Source organism: Lissotriton vulgaris, chromosome 7 (assembly GCF_964263255.1).
Source record: "Lissotriton vulgaris chromosome 7, aLisVul1.2, whole genome shotgun sequence".
NCBI lineage: Eukaryota > Metazoa > Chordata > Amphibia > Caudata > Salamandridae > Lissotriton > Lissotriton vulgaris.
Window position 1 is genome coordinate 217,175,786 of NC_141695.1, and position 23,564 is coordinate 217,199,349.

At 46.6% G+C, this 23,564-nt stretch overlaps 2 protein-coding genes across 4 annotated transcripts in view; one reads left to right on the forward strand and one right to left on the reverse strand.

Annotated features, from left to right (window-relative positions):
• U2AF1L4 (U2 small nuclear RNA auxiliary factor 1 like 4) overlaps window positions 1–3,877 on the reverse strand; it is a 71,531-nt gene extending 67,654 nt beyond the window's left edge. For both annotated transcript variants that reach the window (XM_086929981.1, XM_086929982.1), the window contains exon 1: window positions 3,696–3,877. In XM_086929981.1, coding sequence (XP_086786107.1) covers window positions 3,696–3,739 — 44 coding nt within the window. In that variant the 5' untranslated portion in view covers window positions 3,740–3,877. The remainder of the gene's footprint in view (window positions 1–3,695) is intronic.
• Window positions 3,878–4,181: 304 nt separating this feature from the next.
• The window catches only part of PSENEN (presenilin enhancer, gamma-secretase subunit), an 83,500-nt gene continuing 64,117 nt past the window's right edge, over window positions 4,182–23,564 (forward strand). The window contains exon 1 of one of the 2 annotated variants that reach the window (XM_086929983.1): window positions 4,182–4,286. The gene's annotated coding sequence lies outside the window, so the exon portion shown is untranslated. Of the gene's footprint in view, window positions 4,514–23,564 lie in introns of both variants that reach the window. The other variant, XM_086929984.1, reaches the window with a different exon arrangement.

Sequence of the window (23,564 nt, forward strand, 5' to 3'; positions counted from 1 at the left end):
TTTGGAGTGATTCTAAATTGGCATGTCAGTCATGACTGCCAGGCCAATAGCTGTGTGGCTTAACAGACAAAGGGATAAAAAAAATACAGGGATAAATAATTGGGGTATGCACAGCCTTTATTATTAGACTTGTTCTCTGCACTTAGCAGAAAACAAACATGAATATGCACAGCTCTCTTAATACAATATTTTACTTTGTGTTAGAACGAACAGTGTTAATAAAAGAGCATACCTCTGCTGCTACGCAAAAGAATTTTTTTTAATGCAAATTGTATTTTCGATAGTATGGGGTGAATGCAAATATGACCACAGACAGTGTTAACAAGTGTAAAATAATGAAGTTTTACTATCACAAAATGTGCTGCATTTGCCTTTTCTTGCTGGATAAATTAGTCAACCATGTAGCATAATGTGTTCCTACCCTGCCGCATAATTCCAATGGACCTGCTCATATTCAACAAAACCACCAAAACTAAAGTCTGAAGTATGAACATGAAATGCAGTACACCACACAAAATGGTGTTTGTCTCACCAAGGCCAACACAGTTGAGGTGAGGAGTTGACAAATAGGTTTACAACAGGCATCGACCTTTGAGGAATGTGTGACTTGCCTCCTAAATCCTCTAGAGGCACGAGGTGCTTGTAATATCCTACTGAGGAATGAGAACTGTAAATTGGTACATGTGGCATGTTAGAATGAAAGTGTGCAATATTAGGCCTAAACATACCCACAAATAGTGAAGTTTAAATAACTAAAATCAGAGATATTGAAGGATCATCAACCAGTCCTGAAGAAAGCCATGTGACTCTTTGAGGAAAGGTACACTGACTAAAACATAATCCATAGGCATTTGAGATACTAATTATATCAGATAGGATCTCCCCTTTTCTTAAGTACTGTCAACAGGCCTTCCTATTAAATTAGTATTAACCACATGCGCGCTAGCGCAATTTTGCTCCTACGCTGAGATTTTCAAAACTGCATGTTACGTGACGAGCTGGGCTCGTCATCAGCGTGCGAGCGGGCTACACCATGACGAGCCCAGCTCGTCATCAGCGTCGAAGGGGTTAAGATACCATAGACAATTTTACACTTAGGATCTCCTGTAGAAGAGTATCCCTTTATGACATGGTCACCCCAACTGTTTGCCTGATACCTTATGCAACTTTGATAGAAGTGCACTAGGTTACTGCTATTCAAGTCCCCAGTGTCAATCTCTTCCCCTAAAACTGTACAGTTGTTCACCCAGTTGGCAATACGTTTAGCACCCCCTGTAAGTGGTACCCCTAGTTCCTAGGGGAAGGAGGCATCAGCATGTATTATGCCTAAGGGGTGGCACGGTGAGCAAAAGAATGATGGATTTAACCCAAATCTCTTGACTGGGGGGAGGGGGGGCGTGTGTTAAACGTTTCAGCACTCCATCCATCATCTTGTGTTTGCTACCCATAAAGGACCCCTCACCACCAACATGCAAACTGCCACTGCAGGCTGCATGCAATGGTGCATAGAAAAGTGAAGACATGACATGGCACACCTCCTGCGTGCCATGCGTGCAGACACTGCATGCATTATAGCTAAGTCACTGCTACAGCAGGCCTTACAGCCCTCAGGCAGGATGCATTATACTCCATCTGTGGCCATGAGCTGTGATGTCCAAGTAGATTCTTAGATATTACAAGTGGACAGGGAAGCCATTTCGAGTACATGTCCTGGACACTTATTTACAAATTCCCCAGCAACATGATGGCTTCACAGAAACTAGAGAAGTTTGGTAGCAAACATTTCATATAAATAAACCCACACTGATTCCAGTGATAGATTAATGTAGGCACCCAGAAGGGCATCTTAGAAGTGCAACCATGAAAACTTACAGACTACTAGTGCTCTGCCTGACTGCTGTAGACCAACCTGCCACCATAGACAGGTTCCTAACCCCCTAAAGGTGAGTGCCTGCGCTCTCTGAGTGCAGAAACAATGCCTGCTGTGGTTGGTGATGTCGTCACATCCTCCAAGCAGGGTGGCTAAGTAATCTGCATATCAAGGCAGGAGGGTTCAAAGGCCTCTGGCGCTTTTGGTATGTGACCCCAGACAAGGGGAATGCCACCACAGACCCAATTGGCACCAGGACAGGCAGGAAAATGTAGCTCGCCAGGAGGCATGTTCCCCTCTCAGGTTAGTACCACCCATAAGGTGGGCTACCTGATGGGAACATGACTTTTAGAATTCTACCATCTTAGTTTTGGCAGAATTAGGCACTCTGGGTCACCCTTACGCCCGCTTCACACAAGAAGTGGTCATAGAAAGTGTAGACACCTTAAAGGCAAGTAGCCCATTAGCTACTACCTACCACTCCCAGGAACGCCCCCTAAATTAAGTATTTGGGTGGCACCACTGACACCGGGAACTTAGATTCGACGGAGCAAGAGGAGGAGGATGATAAAGGATAGCCACGATAACTGAAGACCGTCTGGACTTTTGGCATCAAATCCTGCCTGCTCGCAACAAGTCCCAACAATCATGACCAGCGACTCGTCCTGAAACTGACCAGCAGGCAAGAACCCCAGGAGACCACCAGCCCTCTGCAAATTGCCAGTAATCTCCATTGGAGATGTGGAGTTACCTCATGCAGTCCACAGGTACTGAAGAGCAATGTCCGGTTTATAGAATTGCCACTAACCAGTGAGCCCGAAACAGCAATTCCACTGGAAGAATCGCCTGTGCTCTTGAAGGTCAGGCCAGGTCTTAGAGAGAAGAATTATTGATAGTGGGTTCACTCTCGTATGATCTTGGACAGTGTAGGCGACAATATTGAATTCTTCTCTCTCCCTTATTTTGATAAAGGAACCTGCGATCAGACATTGTAAACAAGTGTAAAGAAATACTATCCACAGTTGTCTTTTCTTGACAGTTAATTTAGTAAACCATGCGGCATAATTTAGTTGTCTCCCACCGCAAAATTCTAGTGGCCCTACTCCTATTCAACCAAACCGCCAAAACTGAATGCTTACAAGGACTTAAAATGCAGTACACTACAAAAAGCGAGTAGTTATCTGGGCAAAGTCCACAGAGTCGAACATAACTACTTCAAATCGAGACGGACCCAAACATTCGTTTGACTCTGAACATAACAGATGTTGGACTATATCACAGCCTCATTAGTATCTACATTATATTACCTGTACGTAAGTTATCCTACCACTCCTGACATGCTGATCAATTAAAGTTCTCCTCAACAGCTAGAACGGAGAAAATAAGTGTGATCGCCAGTCCTAGACCATCTGCCCGCAAAGTCACATCCATTCTCTCACGGTCTTTAGGCCGCCAACGCACAGACCCCGCGATTCTCTTTCACATGATGCAATTGCCTGTAAACTCTGCTGACCACGCGTTTTATATGGGATATGTGGCTCCCAAGAGCTGCTCGCAACATATGGTAGCACTACCCAATTTAATAACCCTTATACGAATTTTTCAACTGTTTCCATCCTCCTTAAAATGACTGACACCACCAGCTCCTCCATTCTGCCACCTCACAAGTTCCCAGTGCGCCCCAATCATCTAGCTTCCCACAAGGCCCGATCTCTCCTTTGCCCGCTTCTGTCCTGCGAGCTCCCATCCACCCCAAGGTGTCCGGAGCCACCTGTACCATATTCACATCCTCTACAAAGCCTGTAATTCTTTCTGGGGTTCTTACTTGTCCTTCTCGGTACCGAAGATGGATGCAAGATACTCCGCCATCTTCTGTTGCTGCTCCGCACCACCGCCGCCGCCGCCGAAAACGCAACGACTTCCGGCCTCTGCTAGCCGTCACAAAAGCGACCAAACGTCACTTCCGCTAGATAGTTTTACTCTGCAAATTGCATTCTGGGTCACACCGTTTACGCCGTTCGCGTGGAGAGGTTTTATTATACCGACGTCATAAGGAACTAGAAGTACCAGAATGCATATTCTTGAATATAATTCGCAAACTGTTTTATTCCTGACACGAAGCCGCTACGCAATTGAGATTTCATATTTTTTTTTGTATTTCAAACTTTTGTATTAAATGTGTAAAACAGAAAAAACGCACATCAGTGCTGCCGTAATTAAAACGCGCATCGTGTGAGCTGTATTATTGAAAAAGCCTTTTGTGTTGCAAGTTTACGTTATAACTTCAGTAAGCTCGGCTAGCTCCATTCGTGCAACGTCACGATGCGCGTCTCCGTCTACCCGGAAGTGGCTTGTCTTACTGGTGCGCACGCGCAGTAAGAAGAGGCCGCGGAAGGAAGGAAGGGACCGTGTAACGGTGAGTGGGTCATGAAAGAAGAGGTTCTGTCCGTCTAGGCGTATTCCGCTCTGCTGCACGTTCCGATAACGTCCTGTCCTTGGCTGTACACAGACCTGTCCATCTATTTCTGCCACCGTAAAACTGACCCAGACTCAATCCCAACCCTCGTCGCCCCCGCACTACCTACAGCAATCACAGCACTTCCCTGTCTTCGGTCTCTGAACTGATTGTAACTCTGCACTCAGGTTTGGATATGTTATGACTGAGTAAAAACTACCTACGGCTTCACCAGAAAAATAGAAACAACTTTGATTTACATAACGTTATCATTGTTCCATTTGGATTAAAACTACAGTGATCCTAGTTAGTTGTTGACTATGGCCTATATTCCCGGAGAATCTTCTTTTCCTGAACCTCTAAACTTTCTGAGCCCTTTTCCCGACAAGGATTCCTACTCTAGAGACGGACTGGGCTGACTGCGGAACCAAAAGCAGTCTCCCAGGGAAAGCCCCGGTGGATTTAAAGGCAGGCCGATCCGGCCTTCGAATACTGTTCTGAAAGTGTCTTTGGAAGAGAAGAGATTTAGGGTTGAGATTATTTCTCCCACATCACAAGGACGCCTCTCGACATTTTGAGAGACATCCTCCCATGGGCGTAGGAAGTGTGGGGGACAGAGGGGATATATCCCCCCCCCCAGATTTTGGAGTGGGGGGGACAAGGGTGGGTGGGGAAGAGGGGACAAAAGAATTTCCCCTCTCTCTCCTGTCTGTGGCAGGGCCATTAGCGCGTGAAAGCGCCACCTAATTACCCTGCACTTGACTTGCCTGGAGTCAAAGAGGCCCCGCCCTCTGCCCTTTGTAATGCTGCAGGAAGGCTCGGCGTCCTGGGAAGGGCAGAGAAGGGGAAAACAACTGTCTCTTTTCCTTCATACCCATTTCTGTCTCTGTCTCGCTCCTGCTGAAGTTCTGATTTCAAGATCTCTTATGTACTCTCTCTTGCATCACCTTTTCTTTATTTGTTTCTCTGTGAAATGGATCAAAAATTGGGCGGACACTTTGGCTGGATATTTCCTCATTTACTGACTGTTTTATAATCCAAAGAAAAATCTTGGGACGGAGAGAAAAAAAATGAAATACCTAAATTAAGCAATACAGAGTGGTCAGCAGACAGGCCAGATTGTTATTTACATCCACACATATTAGAACCACTTTACAGAGTTTGCCAGTGAAAGCGCTTTCTTTTTTTCTTCTTTCTTTGAACAACATTGTTTTCCCAGGGTGGGGAAGTGCTTACATTTTGAAAGGATGTAAGCAATGGACATTGAAACGGGTCCCTTCCTGGTCCTGTAGCCATGTCCTGAATTTTTCAGGAAAAATCACTTAAATTTCTAAATAATGAGTTTAAAACTGTTAAGGTAACCATGTTGTTCCTGAATACATTTCACATGATTTGCTTATTCTTGCATTCCTTATGAGTGTTTGCTTTTTTCAGGGTGTTATTTGTTTTTTTTAGGCAGCATTTTACTGTCGTCTAGTGCATAATTTGAATTTAGTTGCAGCACAATTGAGTTGTAGCTGAAGGCAGTGCAAGTTTCTCTCAGTGGGGAACTATGGTGTTCAGTGTGGGAGAGGATGTGGCACTCTGACCAGAGCTGCTGAATTTGGAACTGGCGCACCATTTTCAGCCTTCATGACCAGTACACCAGACCGCACTCCTGACCGAGCTCATTCCGATGTTACACCTTAGAAGGACCGATAGACCTTAGAAGCCCTGGTATCTTAGCACCCGCAGGTGGACCCTAACAGTGGCAAGTGTGAGTTAACCTTGAAGGCCTGTCCGCCACAATCCATACTGCAGTTCACCTCCAGTCTTGCGAGCAGGCATACGAAGAAGCACACCCTAGATTGACAGTGACTGTCACTGAGGTCACAAGATCCCTGAGGCCAGTCCACCGCATTCATTGGTTCCTCCATTGGCCTTTTTCAGCAGTAGTGGTGCAACTTACCAGGGGTTGGCTATGTAGGATTTGCATGCACATTAAACTTAGGGGGTGATTATAATGGTGGTGGAACCGCCTCATCACCCCGTCAGTGGCGGTCCCACTGCCATCGGTGAATGCATTTACGCCAACCATATTACAATGGCGGTGGTTCCCTGGTGGTCTGAAAGAACAAACCCCACACACCTGACTGGCTCCTTGAGCCCACCAGTGCGGCGGAGGTGCTCGTGGTTCCTACAATGCTGGTGGTACCTACCAGACACCACAGTAAGGATTACGATACCCCTTACCCACCAGCCTATCCATGGTAGTTCACCCACTGTGAGAAGTTGGCCTGGTATGTGATGACCACTAATTCTAGTGGGTACCTTGTACCAGTCCAAATGACCCTTATGGCGATTGGTTGTAAGTCAACCTTATAGACCAGCTATCCTAGTAGCGTGGACAAAAGCAGTCTTAGGCTAAACTCAAGAGGGCATGTGAAGCCAGCTGTTTTACCATATGCAATCCCTTTTAATACCAAATGAAAGGACACCACAGTCAAGTCAAGTCAAGAAATTTACATAGCGCGCTACATACCCGTAGGGTCTCAAGGCGCTTGAGGAAGGGTGGGGAATTACTTGTCGAATATCCAAGTTTTAAGTTGCTTTCTGAATGCTAGGTGGTTCTGAGTAAGGCGAAGGTGAGTGGGAAGTGAGTTCCAGGTTTTAGCTGCCAGGTAGGAGAAGGATCTACCTCCCATGGTGGTTTTGTTGATGCGAGGTATAGTGGCAAGGGCTTGGTTGGAGGATCGTAGCTGACGGGAGGGGGTGTAGAAGGACAGTCGTGTGTTGAGGCATTCGGGTCCAAGTTCGTAAAGTGCTTTGTGTGCGTGGGTAAGGAGGCGGAAAGTGATCCTCTTATTTACGGGGAGCCAGTGGAGGTTTTTCAGGTCACCAGAGATGTGTTCTTTACGCGGGATGTCTAGTATGAGCCTGGCTGAAGCGCTCTGGATGCGTTGGAGTTTTTTCTGGAGTTTTGCGGTGGTACCGGCGTATAAGGTGTTTCCGTAGTCCAGGCGGCTCGTGACCAGTGCGTGGGTGACCGTTTTTCTAGTTTCGGTGGGGATCCAGCGAAATGTTTTTTTGAGCATGCGAAGAATGTTGAAGCAGGATGAAGAAACGGCGTTGACTTGTCTGGTCATCGAGAGTGAGGAGTCCAGGATGACGCCCAGGTTCCGTGCGTGGTCCGCCGGGATAGGTGCTTTTCCATGGGCCTCAGGCCACCAAGAGTCATCCCAGGCGGATGGGGAGGTGCCTAATATGAGGACTTCTGTTTTGTCTGAGTTCAGTTTCAGACGGCTGTGCTTCATCCATCTGGCTAATTCTTTCATTCCTACGTGTAAGTTGGTTTTGGCGGTGTTAGGGTCTTTGGTGAGTGAGAGGATCAGTTGAGTGTCGAGTTATATATTACAAAATATATATGCTAGAGAGGTGAGAATCTGTTTACAGCACTCCAAAACTTATTTTTTAGAAATTTCAGTTTTTATGTACGTATTATACAGATAAAGAAACATTTGTCCATTGTCGCCAGTGAAAATCATAAAATATCATAACAAGCACACAGTATAGGGATACAGAGTGGTCCAATGTGGAATCAAGAAAGAAGTCCTCTTCACGGCTCGAGATTTTGATTATTCTTTATTCAAAATTCATTAAAATTAAGTTTTTTCCAGCATACAAATCACCACAAATCGCCAACACATGTTTCGTCTCCCACAGAGACATTATCAAGGCATGGATAGTAGTAGGAAGGTGTCTAGTAATCCATTCATATAGTGAGGACTCTACGTTATTCATTTTGATATTGGAATTCCATGGATTAAATAAAATAAGGAGTGAAATAAACACGTAGCTGGATTCACTCCAACAGGAAAGTCAATATAAATGTCTCAATAGTAGTAGCATCATTATTAATGTGCAGAAGTATCACGGGCGAGAGAAAATACACGAGTAAAGGCTGCCAGCATCCACAAATAAGCTCGCAGCAAAGATCACCCTGTATATAAATATGATCTCACTCCCCGAAAAGTTAGAGGGGTCAGAGTTCGCAACCCTAATAAGTTGCAGTCGGGTATCAGCAAGTCTAGCCTCCCGCCACGTAGCCTGCAGAGAGTTATATATTACAAAATATATATATTTATTTCTAGAATAATCCCTTTAACTCTTTATGGGCACAGGAGCACAAGCGTTAAAAACAAAGAACACAGTATAACATACAATAAGCTGCACAATTATGGATAGGCCGGGTGGCCACTCAAACCCTATATTAAGAAAGTGGTATAAGTACCATGTCACGAACAATGAACAGGTCTAGGGCCTTGGAAATTGCTGGGCCTACACTGGACTAACGAAGGTTAGGTCGGGAGAGGCCCACACGATACGGGTGCAGTGTCTATAGGCAACCGCATTTACCATACAGGTCAATGGTGCGTAAAAATCAGAAAGTTATAGGTTTCGGAGACTTCCGACTGGACTAGAACTTAGCCACTTAAAACTAGGACACTAGAGGTGTAATCCACTATAGGAGCACCAGAGTTAGATTGTTGCCTCACCCACAGGAAGCGGGTGCATAGGTGCCTTGTGTGTCGGGTTTCGTCGTGAAGTTCTATGGAGCCTGGAGATGAAGATGCTGCAGGCGACGAGGAGAGAAGAGTCCGGTTGGATCCAAGGGTGGATCGAAGATGTAGAGTACCTGAAAGCAGAAGGGACAGAGTTCAGGTCACTAGCCAGTGACCAGCGAGGAACCAGGCGATGTCGGGTTGCAATCAGGTGATGTTGAGGTGTTTGTCTCCGCTGCCACGTGGACCAGGAAGGATCGAGGATGACCAGCTGGTGAACACGAGCTGTCCCACAAAGGCACTTGCTGTCGGTGGTGTCAGTACTCGATTCGGAGTCACCAAGTCTTGGCAATGGCAACCCACGCAGGATTCGAAGATGTCTTCTTGATCGAACGGGGGAGGTCAGATTGATGGCTCCTTTTCAGGGGAGCTGGGGCCAGTCTGGAGCAACCAGACCAACAGTGTAGTTTTGATGTTTCGTCGTCACAGAGGCCACTAGCCAACGGGCAAGCGACCGGACAACGCGTCGAGCAGGAAAAGTGCAAAAGGGCCCCATGCAACACTCGGAGAGTGTGGAGAGGTGATCCTTGGAGCACAGGCTGCTCGGGGCTGGGGCTTCTCAAACCCCAAAGCACAGCGTCGAGGGAACCTCGGGGGCTGCACAGGAAGCACTTCGTCGACCTTTCAAGGTGGCCGGTCCCACATCTCTCATCGCCTCCACGGGTCTAAGCTTTGCTAGGACTGCGGATCGGGCTGTTGGAAGTCTGGGAGTCTAGGCCTTGTTGGTCTCTGTCGTTCGAGCTCTGGCTGGAGCAACGGCAAAGAAAGTCTTGTTGCGCTGATGTTGCCTGCTTGCACAGGGTGGCCCCTCTTCTTGACCACAAGGGAGATTCTTCAGTCTTTTACGTCCAGTAGGATGTCGAAGGGTCCAGAGTTTGGTTTCAAAGTTTCAGTCAGGATGATCGAAATTGCATTGGCACACCTCCTACCTTTATTTCAATTCAGTAATTTATATAGCGCGCTACATACCCAGAGGGTCTCAAGGCGCTTGGAGAAGGGTGGGGAATTACTTGTCGAATATCCAGGTTTTAAGTTGCTTTCTGAATGCTAGGTGGTTCTGAGTGAGGCGAAGGTGAATGGGGAGTGAGTTCCAGGTTTTAGCCGCTAGGTAGGAGAAGGATCTTCCACCCATCGTGGTTTTGTTGATGCGAGGTACAGCAGCAAGGGCTTGGTGGGAGGAGCGTAGCTGGCGGGAGGGGGTGTAGAAGGAAAGTCGTGTGTTGAGGCATTCGGGTCCAAGTTCGTAAAGTGCTTTTTGTGCGTGGGTTAAAAGTCGGAATGTTATCCTCTTATTGATGGGGAGCCAGTGGAGGTTTTTCAGGTGACCAGAAATGTGATCTTTACGCGGAATGTCTAGTATGAGTCTGGCTGATGCGTTCTGGATGCGTTGGAGTTTTTTCTGAAGTTTTGCGGTGGTACCGGCGTATAGGGTGTTTCCGTAGTCCAGGCGGCTTGTAACCAGTGCGTGGGTGACTGTTTTTCTGGTTTCAGTGGGGATCCAGCGAAATGTTTTTTTGAGCATGCGAAGAATGTTGAAGCAAGATGATGAAACGGCGTTGACTTGTCTGGTCATCGAGAGTGAGGAGTCCAGAATGACGCCCAGGTTCCGTGCGTGGTCTGTTGGGATGGGTGCTTTTCCAAGGGACTCTGGCCACCACGAGTCGTCCCAGGCGGAGGGGGAGGTACCTAAGATAAGGACTTCTGTTTTGTCTGAATTTAGTTTCAGGCGGCTGTGCTTCATCCATTCGGCTACTTTTCTCATTCCTTTATGTAGGTTGGTTTTGGCGGTGTTAGGGTCTTTGGTGAGTGAGAGGATCAGTTGAGTGTCATCAGCGTAGGAGATGATGTTGAGGTTGTGTTGACGTGCGATGGCCGCGAGGGGGCTCATGTATACGTTGAAGAGGGTGGGGCTGAGTGAAGATCCTTGTGGCACGCCGCAAATGACTTCAGTGGCCTCTGATTTGAATGGTGGGAGGCGGACTCTCTGAGTTCTTCCGGCAAGGAACGAGGTGATCCACTCCAGTGCTTTTCCTTGAATTCCAATGTTTCTGAGGCGTTGTAATAGGGTGCTATGACAAACTGTGTCGAAGGCTGCGGAGAGGTCAAGGAGGATGAGGGCGACTGTGTCTCCATTGTCCAGTAGAGTTCGAATGTCGTCTGTTGCTGCGATAAGTGCGGTCTCAGTGCTGTGTTTTGCTCGGAAGCCGGACTGTGAAGAGTCGAGGGATTTGTTGGTTTCGAGGAAGGCGGCGAGCTGGTTGTTGACAGCTTTCTCGATGACTTTGGCCGGGAAAGGAAGGAGCGAGATGGGGCGGTAGTTTTTGAGTTCGGTGGGGTCAGCTGTGGGTTTTTTCAGAAGGGCGCTGAGTTCGGCGTGTTTCCAGCTATCTGGGAAGGTGGCGGAGTTGAGGGAGCAGTTGATGACATCTCGGAGGTGGGGTGCGATGATGGAATCTGCTTTGTTGAAGATGTGGTGAGGGCATGGGTCTGTGGGGGATCCTGAGTGGATGGAGTTCATCAGGCGGATGGTATCATCAGTGGAGATTGGGTTCCAGTCATTAAGGATGTTCAAGGGGGGTGAGGGTGTGGCAGAATGTTGGGTGGGTTGGTCTCCGGGTTGGTTGTCGAAGCTGTTGTGGATGTCTGCGATTTTGTCGTGGAAGAACGAAGCTAGGGAGTCGCAGAGGTTTGAGAGGGAGTGATGTCGTTGGAGTTGGCAGTGGGGTTGGTGAACTCTTTGACGGTGGTGAATAATTCCTTGCTGTTGTGGGCGTTGTTGTCAAGTCGGTCTTTGAAAGCGGCTTTCTTGGCAGTTCGGATCAGTTGGTGGTGTATGCGGGTGGCGTTTTTGAAGGCGTCTCTGGTGCTGGTGTTTGGGTCTTTTTTCCAGGCCTTCTCAAGAGAGCGACAGAGTTTCTTGGATTTCTTGAGATCATCGTTGAACCAGGGGGCGTTTTTGTTGCCTTGTTTGATGTGACGTTTTTTCAGGGGTGCTAGGTTGTCGGCGCTGTTGGTTAGCCATTGAGTGAGGTTAGTGGCTGCTTGGTTGGGGTTCGAAGAGTGGGCAGGGGGGTTTTGAAGAAGCGATGAGGAGATCTGGTCGATGGTGATTTTGTTCCAGTTTCTTCGCAGAGTAGGTTGAGGATGGTTGTGGTCTTATTGTAGATAAAGTGAACGCAGCTGTGGTCCGTCCAATGGAGAGCTGTGGTGCGACTGAAGGAGATATGTTTGCTGGAGGTGAAGATGGGGTCGAGTGTATGACCTGCGTAGTGAGTGGGGGTATTAACAAGTTGTTTGAGTCAGAGGTTGGCGAGATTGTCCAGAAGGGCGGTGGCGTTGCTGTTGTTGCTTTTTTCCAGGTGAAAATTGAGGTCTCCCAATAGAATGTAGTCCTTGGAGGGGGGGCGTGTGGGGTGATAAAGTCGGTGATGTCTTCACTGAATTGTGCTCGGGGTCCTGGTGGCCTGTAGAGGAGGGTGCCTCTGAGTGTGGTCTTGGGGTCGGTGTGGATCTGGAAGTGAAGGTGTTGACGTCTGAGCTGGTTGAGATGCGGATGGAATTCTTGTGGACGATAGCGATGCCTCCTCCTGTTAGCTTGATGCGGTCTTTTCGGATGATCTTGTAGCCTTCCGGGATGGCAATGGTGATGTCTGGGGCTGAGGAGGCGTTCATCCATGTTTCAGTTAGGAAGGCGACGTCCGGAGAGATGGTGTCTAGTAGATTCCAGAGGTCGATGGCATGTCTGTGGACTGAGCGGGTGTTGAGCAGGATACATTTTAGGTGGTTGGTGTCCGATCTCTGTTTGGTGTTAGTGGATGAGGAGTTGGTCTTGGTGCCGTCAAACTTGCAGGAGTTGCATGTGAAGGATCCATGGGTGTGCCCAGGGGCGGCTTGGGCGCAGTTGGGGAGTCGGCCGGGGTTTAGGGCTAAGAGGGTGGAGGCGTCGTATGTAATGCGGGTGGGGTGGGTGGAACGGGGGCCAGGGGGTCTGGCGCAGGGCGCGGACGGGCGTAGACGGGCTTACCTTCGTCGCGGCCGTAGCGCGTGGACGCTGCGCGTTGGGACATCTGCCTTAAGTGGAGGGGGGCGGAGCGTGGGAGGGGCAGCTGGGAGGCGGTAGCGGGAAGGGTAGGCGGCCCAAGGGAAGCACAATCACAAGATGGTGGTCGGGATAGAAACCGAAACTGAGGCGAAGTAAACAAACCGCAATGGCGAGTAAACAGTTGAAAGCAACAGCAGGCTGCTACAATGTCTCTGGGCAGTTGCGCTTAAGAGCAAATCGCTTAAGAGCAAATCATAAAAGTGCGGCGCTACGGTGTAATGCGCTATGACCAGCTGACAATAGAAATATCAAGGAAATACAGCAGGCTACGATATTCCAAATTAAGCGGCTGGATCACCTGCTAGGTCCCTCCTATGGGTGGGACCCAGGAAGGGGGTGGTTACGCCCCTTTCCCTTTGTCCAGTTTCGCGCCAGAGCTGGGGCTGGAGTGCACCAGCACCGGTTTGAACTGGGCTATGCATGGGACGCCTTGTGCGCCCCAGGTAGTGTCTAGTTTCATTCAACCCTCCCTGCTACAATCCACTATCTCCTGTGTGGGGTGGTGTAACACCTCCCTGTGACAGGATACCATTTGTCCAGGCCTCCCCTGCCAGAGTTTCGGTCAGCAGCAGGAGGCCAGACTTGTGTCGGTGGCAGCAGCATCCATTTTGTGATGTTGGGGCTCTGGTTAGATTTAACCGCATTTAAGCAAAGTAACATGTCTTCTCTCTCTAGAAGGGTGAAATGCTACCCCCGTCGCCCGGACTGGCAAGGGGGTAGTATTCCAAAGGGTATGACACCTTACACGACATGTTTTGATAAAGCCAAACCAAAGTTAGCAAGTAACCGCGAGGATTATAATGCACGTAGGAGTATATGGTATGGCAATATCCCAGAACAGCTAAGGGAGTTGGTCCCGAAAGCTGCAGACCGGCTCAGCTCATGCTAGAGCACCATCTCACATAAAACCAAGCACTCTGCCTCCAGGATTGATAAGGCCTGCCATAGGAGTGACTTATAGATGTATATGTGTCCAGATATAGGTTTAGATATAGGTATACTATATCTAAGCAAGGGATGATTACACGACCTTGCCCCAGCTGAGTGATCAGCCAGTTGTGTCAATTTGGATAGCCAGCCAGGGGTGGCAAAAGATATGCTGTAGCCCCATGTAGGCCTTGGATTCACCTATGCCCTGGGTACCTATAGTACACTGTACAGGGGCTGATAAGGTGACCCAATATCTAATTGGAGATGTACCTAGGGTACATGGAGTCCATTTTACAGAGAGAGCAGATAGCCTGGGGCCCTGATTAGCAGGGTCCCAGGGCAACTAAGTCGAAAACCAGCTAAACACTAGGCAAAAAATCTGGGGTAACCATAGTCAGGTATCCACCTTCCTACACCCACCATGAAATTTTGGTGGAAAGGGACATTGAAGGCCCATAGAGGGCCCCTTTCCCCCAGCCCCCAGACATGGGACCTGGGGGGCATCTAAGAAGCCCCCTACATATCACTGCACCATGTGTCAGGCACCGCATTTTGCCTGCCACGTAGTGCAGTGATATATGTAACATGTCAGTTTTTACATTGTGGCAGATGATGCAGCCAGCAGCACCTGCTGCAATGTAAAAGATAGGCACGGCGAACGCCATAGTGGCGGTCGCATTGTAATGCCTATTGTGGGGCCGCCACCTTGAAGGCCAGCGGTCCCATTCCCCGATTCGATGGCGGACGGACTGAAGTCCGCCTGCCTTCGTAATCAGCCCCTAAATTTGCAAAGTTCGTGGTCTCTGCTTCATGCACAAACACTTTTAACATGTGCAGCCTTCTTTCGGGCCACTGGAGTTATGCAGCAATGGAGGCCAAAATTATGTTGCAGTGTTGACTAAATGATGCAACAATGAAAAGGCTGTAGTGTGATGCGGTGCATTTTGATACTTTATTATTTCAACATATTTATACATACTAACAGCCTCTGCAAAATGTTTGCCTCATTAGTACCTGTGTAACATACAAATGCAGAAGAGGGAAAGGTGACCAGTCAAGGGCCCTGCACTTCACAGAACATAAGTCACATTTCTTTTAGTAATTTTTGATCCGTTTGAGCTACAAAATTGTTTTGGGTCAAATTGTTAGATTATGCAGCAGATGATGTATTATGTGGCAAAAATGATACAGCCATAGTTAAGTTGAAAACATTTTTCCACTTAATTTTGCCCCAGCATTGTAGTTGATCAATTTATAGGTTCCCCAAACCCAAAAGTCGAGTTTGGGCACAATTTGAATTTTAAAAGCAGTCCTACAACACAGGGCTACTTTTAAACTGACCTGAGGCTTCAGCAGTGCACACATGCAAACACAGAAAGGGCTGCTGGCCTCTAAACTGCTATGCCCTATTATATTCTAGGGACTTAAAGGTAGTTCTAATCTCCCTGCCCTATTATGAACTAGGGCCTTATAGAAGAGGTCATTCCAATCATAGGGGTACCCTAATCCATAGTGCACCCTAGTGTATGTAGGTGTTTCACAGTATCTTTAAGTGTCTCTTTCAGAATAGCACTGGCCCTGTGCCTGTTCAGGCAGATGCCAGGGTCAGTCCGAGTCCGGTACCACCAGTACCAGTCAGCAAAATGTTGGGGAGAGCACAGGATGGCTTTGCAACACTAAAGATGCACAAAGTCAGAATTTAAAACATAACACCATGGTTGGGGGATTCTCTTTAATAATCAGAATTGATTTCTATCCTAATGAACCCATTTTCCAACTTTAGGATAAAGAAAGACTGGGGAAAAATCATAATGTTCTAATCTATACCTTGAAGTTTACATGCAGCTCTTTGATGACGGTTAATAGCTCACTGTTCAATGTTAGGATTTTAACTTATAAACTGCAAACACCAAAATAATCTCTCAGACAAAAGCAGTAACTCACTGACCAATTTACATGATATGCATTTTGTGATCTGCGTGCTACACATTCTTTTCAGCAGGCATATTAACCCACTGTGTCTACCTTACCAAGAGTCAAAACTTCCACTAGAGAAACCTCCGATCTCTCTCAATAAAGAACATTAATCACCAAAGTTATCTTCACATTTTTATTGTTGCCTGAAAATTGCTTGAGACCAGGAATGCAGCAGCAGGTACTTTTCAAATCATAATGCACTTGCAAACACGACGCCCCCAACCTAAGTCAGCGACCTATGTTTGCTTGGTGCAGCAAGATTCATATACATGTTTCTTTAACATTTGGTCTGATTAAATGCCTGCTTTTCTCAATATTTCACTTCGAAAGTATGCGATTGTATTTGTTTAACGGGCAGTGATTTGTATAGGGTCACTGGAAAGTCCATAAGGTTGTCCCTGTCCCCCCCAGAATTTTAGTGTCTCCTACGCCCCTGCATCCTCCCCGTTGGCAGAATCAGTTTGCAAGGTCGTGCCTATGCGCTCCATCTCCCCGGGAGAGTGGCCTTACCTGGTATTTATTCGGAAGAGCTTGTTGGAATTCATATAACAGTAATGAAACCATCACCACAGTTTAGTGTAGCTAGAGTACCTCCCAGAATCTGTAAGAGTTAGTATACTTCCATTTCAGCTGCTTTTCACACCATTGACCCTCAGGTGCTAATCAAATGACTGTACATGTATGCCAACATCAACAGCTTTGCATGTCATTTTTCTCTTCCTTCGTGTAAAATCATGCTTGCTAAGCCAAGTTTGCACAATGTTTCTCCAGAATAGCCCCCATCAGGTGTTGCATACATACAGCAGAGGTCTGCCCTGTGACTAACAATTCTAAACGTTTGCAAGCCCAATGTAGGGAAGAGGGGCGGCTCTTTGCTTCTATGTTTTTACATGTTGCCAACTACTAGAAAAGTAAACGTTGTGCAAAGGTCATATTTGTTGTTTGTAGCTTGTGCACTGTGTTTACGGATGTAACAAATAGCAGTTTCTTGAAACTTATACAAAAAAATGACATGAAAAAACACTTTCAAGCCAAAAATGGTCTTATCTGGTATCATTGTCATATCACCTAAAAGCTTATAGATTGCTCTCCCCGGCACATTGTTTTACAATGTTATGTACGCCTGTGGACTTGCCTGAAATGACATCCTGCTGGCCTGGCCCCCAAATGACTTCATTGGCTCCCACTAAAAGCAAGAAGCTATTTAAAACACCTTGCCTCATATACAAGCACCCCTTAACGACTTAACAAGGTAATTCGCAAAACTTATTAGGCCAGATGTACGATGGGATTTTGCAATGCGCAAACAGGTTTGTGACCCGTTTGTGCAACCAAAAATCCTGTGGGCCATGTACTAACACTATTTTACGAGTCGCAGATAAATTGGGACTCTCAAGATAGTGTTTAGCGGGCCCTTCCTAATAGTGACCCCGCAAACCATGTAAGAACATTTTGTGACCACAATTGCGGTTGCAAAACTCTCACAATTTACTGCCATTTTAACACCCACAGCTGTCCAATTACTCCTTCCTGGTTGCACAGTAAGGTATATTTAAAAGTGCCCTGTATTGTCGGCCCTAGCCACTTAAATACATTGAGCCATTTTTAGGTTTCGCATTGCGCGTTCGCTGCTTAGGAGGATCTTTAGCCGTTGCTCTGGTGTTTTTGGAAGCACATACTCGTGCTTGTGGCGGCATCCACCGCGCGGGAGCGAGCAGCGACGCGCATGCTAATTTGCTGTCGCTCGCTCCCGCAAGGCGGATGGTGCCACAAGCACAGGTGTGCTTAAAAACAGCTGCTGCTTCTAGCGCAATTACTTTCACGGCTGCGTCGCTTTCACATCCATACGGCCAAATGCTTGTTCTATTTCTGATTCATTCTCTCTCCCGTAGTTTACCATTTCACGCGCACCATTTTTCTCCATCGCTTCCACCCCTCCCTCCTTTTATCCTCTCCACATCCCTCTTCTCTTTCCCGTGCAGTTTCTCTGACCACTCATTACTCCATCTCTCATCCAGTTCCTGACTTATCTCTTCACTCCCCACTTTTCTCCCTTTCCACACTCTGCCTCCCCCCCCTTATTTTTCACCATCTCTCCATTCTGCTTTTCCACTTCCCTCTTTCTTAGTTCCTTTCTTCTCTTCCATGACTGCATTTAAGCCGTTCTTGCCTCTCTTCCTTCGTTTGCTTCCACACTCCCTACTCCTTGAAGTTACTTCCTTTGTTTCTTTATGCCTCTTTTGCCCCTCCACTTTGTTATTACACCTTAATCTTACTTATCCCACTGCTCTATGATCCTTATCTTCCTTGCTTCACTATGATCTTATCTTCCTTGCTTCACTAAACTTATGCGCCGCACGGGTGTATTTAGGCAGGCTTCAAAGACCGAAATTTAATATAGAAAATACATTCACAATCAGGAAAGCAATGTCTCAGCAGAACTCAGAAACAGTGAGTAAAGTGTTCGGAAGAGAATGGAGATTGTCGGAGGTCTGTCAAGGTGCGGTAGATTTAGTCATAAATTCAAAGACGTGAGTTTTGTGTATGCGATTTGTGACATTTCTCTTAAAAGTAATTTACTGTGGAAATGTCTGCAGTAACAGTCTACAATAAGATGACTGTCTTTCTGTTTTGAACATGTGTTTACGGGGCTCGGGAGCATGTTACATTGAGATTTAAGAAGTAGCATAAAAATGGTTATGCATCCCACATAGAGACGCACTTCAGATTTGGCGTTATTGCTGCAAACTAATTTAATTGCTTGCAAAAGACAATCGTTCTCTCTCCACTTTTCTCCCTTTCCACACTCTGCCTCTCCCCCTTATTTTCCACCATCTCTCCACTCTACTTTTCCATTTCCCTCATTCTTAGTTCCTTTCTTCTCTCCCATGACTGCATTTAAGCCGTTCTCGCCTCTCTTCCTTCGTTTGCTTCCACACTCTCTACTCCTTGAACTTACTTCCTCTGTTTCTCCATGCCTCTTTTGCACCTCCACTTTCTTATTATGCCTTCATCTGCTCTTTGATCCTTATCTTCCTTCTGCTTCACTAAACTTCAGTGCTTCTCTCAGCTCCCTGCTCCTCACACCTTCTTCACCTCTATGCTTCGCCCTTTGCTTTTTAGCCTCCTGATCCCGCTCCCCCTTTCAAACATGACCCCCCCCCCCCTTCTTTCCTACCCGGCCCCCTTTTATTTTCCAGCTATTTTTGTCTGCCTCAATTCCCTCCCTCACTTTTCGCATATATATATATATATATATATATATATATATATATATATATATAGATATAGATATAGATATAGATATAGATATATATATATATATATATATATATATATATATATATATATATATATCTCTCTTCCTCTTTCTCTTCCTCTCCCCTCCCTCCCGCAAGGGTAGGATGCAATCGGGTAAATTGAGACAAATGTCCCGCAAGACCGAGAGGGGGCAGCAGTCTCTCGGGGAGCCCGATTTTAACCCGGGTCGCGAGTTCCGCTAGCGTGTTGGATTTGATAGTGGAGAATTGAGTAAAGGAAAATGATTTATTGGGGAGGTCCGAGGGTTGAGTCTGGGGGGGTAGGGGGTATCGAGTCCTTGATTTTAATAATTTTTTCAATAAAGAAGAAATTGAGGGCATCGCAAGTCGCTTGAGTGGGGGTCTGGGCTGGGAGGGTTCTATCGTCAGTGGTTAATTCATTCATAATTTTAAAAACCTCCTTATATTTATTGTCCGCTGACGACAGTCTATGAGAGAAATGCTCTGATTTGCCCAAAGTAATAGCAGCTTTATACTCTCTATGTGCCGCAATATATAGCAGTCTGGCTGGGTCGGAGTAATCACGTCTCCAGAGCCGTTCTTGCTGGCGCACTTTCAACTTGTGCTGCTTAAGATTGTCAGAGAACCATCTATGGGAGTTATTGTGTCTAGTACAAGGAAATTTAGTGAGGGGCGCAAATTGGTCGCTGGCCGACTCTAGCCAAGAGCTAATGTTCTCTTCCATTGCGTTAATATTGGTGGGACGGTAGTGATTGGGCAGCTATTAGCCAAGGTGGTAAGAAAGCCTTGGGAGTCATATGAACTTCTTTTACGTGATAGGCCACCCACAATCAAGGGGGCAGAAATCCTGCCAGCGACAGTAATGGTGGTATCGACAAGGTGATGATCTGACCAAAGACAAGGGGAGATAGATGGTTGAGATAAGGCTAAATTGTAGGTCCATATCTGATCAAGAATATGGCCTTTAATGTGAGTTGGTGAGAAGACTTGTTGGGACAGGTTCAGACTGTTAAAAGCTTCAAAGAGTTCTGTGGCATGTGGGCCGGCCATGGCATCATTAAACCAATAATTAAGATTGCCGAAAAGGGCGAAACTAGAGTGCAGTGTGAGCAGATTGGACAACTGTTCGCTCATGATGGTAGAGAACGAAGGCATGGAGTATGGGGGCCGATAAAGGAGTAGGAGCGTGAGGGCGCCAGTATCCGTTTTTAAGCTGAAAAGCAGGTTGTCAACCTCAGGGAGGATGAGGGAAGATGAAGAGATAACATCAAGGTGCTTTGATATAATGGCCGCTACCCCGGCGGGTCCCCAGGGCGGTCGGCGTGGAGAATGTAATAATCTGGGGGGAGGGCCGCCAGTATGTCAGGTAGGGAGTCTGCACTCAGCCAGGTTTCTGTAAGCAGAAGTATATCCGGTTTATTGGAAGGTAACAAGATGAAGATATCATCTCGATGTTTGACCAAGGAGCAGGTGTTCAAAAGTGACACGGTGATGGAAGTGACGCTCTTGGCTTGTTTGGGTGGACGTGTGCCGCCTCTAAGGGGGTATGGAGCTGTCCGTGCGAGGCCGGCTGTATTAATGCGCCTGATGGTTGCAGGGGAAGGTGGGGGATAGGGGAGCTGTAGCTCCTTGAGGAGATTGTCTGAATAAGAGATAAATTGCTCATTATGTTCAGCCCCTAGGCCCCGTCCGGCGCAGACGGGCTTACCTTAGGCGCGCCCGCTGCGCTCGTCCGCTATTCTACACAGCATCCTGTTAAATCAGTTGCACAGGGAATATCTTGGTCCCTCTGAAATTATCCTCTTGTCAACTCTGCCTCTTCCCTACACAAGTGTGATTTTCTTTAGTGCTATCTCTGGTTGTGTGGGTCAGATGAATGTATATCCTCACGCTTTGAGAGGAATATTCCAACAAGCTGCACCTTCTAAATGAAGTAGGGGTTGCGCAGTTTAGATACAAACTAACTTAGTTATTTGCAGCTTTCTTTAGCCACTTTACTAGGAAGCGCACTTTGAAGATAACTAGAAAGATACAAATGCTAACCAGTAAGAAACAGTGCCATGGGACAGAGAACAGTTAAAACTTACTAGACATAGTTGTATGCATTCTACAATATGTTGTATTGTTAGATATAGAGCTCACTAGCCCTTTCTGGGGCGCTGGGCAGTGATCTTCAAACTTTTCAATGCCATGCCCCTCTTATGAAGAAAACAATCATCAAACCCCCCCTCAACATTTTTCACAATTATTCTAAGAAACTGGCGATGTTTAAATATGTCTAGACTTATTTAAACATTGCAATTAAGTTACAGTTTTAAAATTCAAATCAAATATACGATTGTCAAACATACTATTCTTGTCAAGCAGGCCTTACTAATGTGTAAAGTCCACAGTGCGATTATTAGAAATGGGGGTGGATTGTTTGAAGAATATTTGGAGTCTCTTCCTTTTGATACCATCTCTCAGCCTGGATATACATGTCAAAAGTTGTGTGAGTAAGAAGGGAGCTCATGGTACAGGTACCAGCAGTAAGAGGTGCTGTGGCGTCGGACGGGGGCGCAGAGGTCAAAGACACCTACCTTTCAGTATAAACCTCTTACTTCAGAGCAGTCAACCTTCATTTAAAGTCCAGCATCTCTCCAGCTTGAGAGCAGGAGCTCACACACCACACAACAATCACAGACACGTCTCCTGCTCTCACAAAACTGGAAGCAGTGAGGAAAGCCACACTACAGCCAAAACTAACAGAGACAAGAGCGAGCCCTTCCCTTGCCTGACCCAACAAGTGCCTCGTTCAAACACATCCGTTAAAACATGCCCTGCCTGATAAGACCTCACTGCAGTCTTCATTCACTGCCAAAATAACAACGATTCAAGACAAAACTACCTCTTGATTCACAAAACTATCAACCTAGCTCAACAGCAGCAACTAGGAACTCATTCACACCCACAACAACAACAATGGAAGAATCACCAGAGCTGGTAAGCATAAAAAAGCACAAACTACTTCCAGGAGGCCCTGTTGTGACAAGTCCCTGAATCCAACCATCAAATCATGTGCACAAGAAGGGCTGATGACAATCGCTTCAGCTTTCGTTCTCCCAAGGAGCTCTCATAATTCCCAAACATGGCTAGATGTCTTCCATAAAAAATATATATATATCGCGCTACAGGCCATTGTTTAGCTTACCTTGCCTACGAAGTGCCATGGAAGGCTGTGTGTGCAAACACACATGGGATTAACATACATGAAGTAATACTCTTTCACATGCGTGTTCATTCCGTGCAGACCCGTGGTAGAGTCAGACTCGTCACACTGCTCTCTTTAACCAGTCCCATAGGAGAGAAGACGGTCAGGTAAGGACAGAAGCCTTCCTCAGCACCCCCACTTCAAAAGAGCCCTGCTGGATTCCAGCATAGCCACCCCCCCTCATCTCCACCATCCTTCATTCTGAGCATAAAAACAATGCGGAGGCAGGCGATGAAATAAGTCTAAAGATGAGAACACACAAAACCACCAATCATGTGAAAAAGTGAATCAGCTAGAATGGAATGATTCAAGACAGCATCAAAACCACAGAGCCCATGAGAGCGGCCAAGGAGACAGTCGCGACTGGTGCCTCAGTGAGCTAATAATAGATATGTGCTCTAAGTTCCACAGGAGGGGACATACTTCTTTGGCAGAGCCTTGCCCCCAGCAGACGCTATACCTATTCAAGAGCAAACTGGATGACAAAAGTTCAAGACAAAGCTGAAAACAAATCAACAATTCGCCAGCCAGGTGCTTTTCAGTGAAGGCATGGAGACTTCTCATCTCTTAAGTTTGTGATAAATTTGCCCAATGCAGTAGGTCAAGTAGGGTATTTTGGATGGTAAGCTAAGTATTCAGTCGTGACCTTGTACAATCCTATTAAAATGACCAGACTTACTGCTCCTCGTTTTCCAGCATTGTTGTACAATTCATTTCCTGATTATACGTCTTGTATTGGCAAAACAGTCCCTATTCTACATGCACCAACATTTCAAAACTTATTGAAAGCCTCAACTTTGTTCAGCTATATCCTTCCAACTACTTTTTTGCCCCTGGCAGTTCAACCCTCTGGGCTCCTAATTAAATCTCTAGGGAGAGATCATCTGTGTCAGGGATTTTGCAGACCCATGGGAGGCGGTGAGAACCATAAAAGGAGGGATATGGAGTGGGGAAAGAGGAGGGAGGAGTACTGAGGGAGAGAGATGGTCTGGAAAGAATGAGAGGAGGGGAGTGTAGTATGGAAAGAGATGGAAACAAAACCCAGAAAAGATGGGAGAGTAATAGAGGAAGAGAGGGAGGACGACTGGAAAGGTAGAG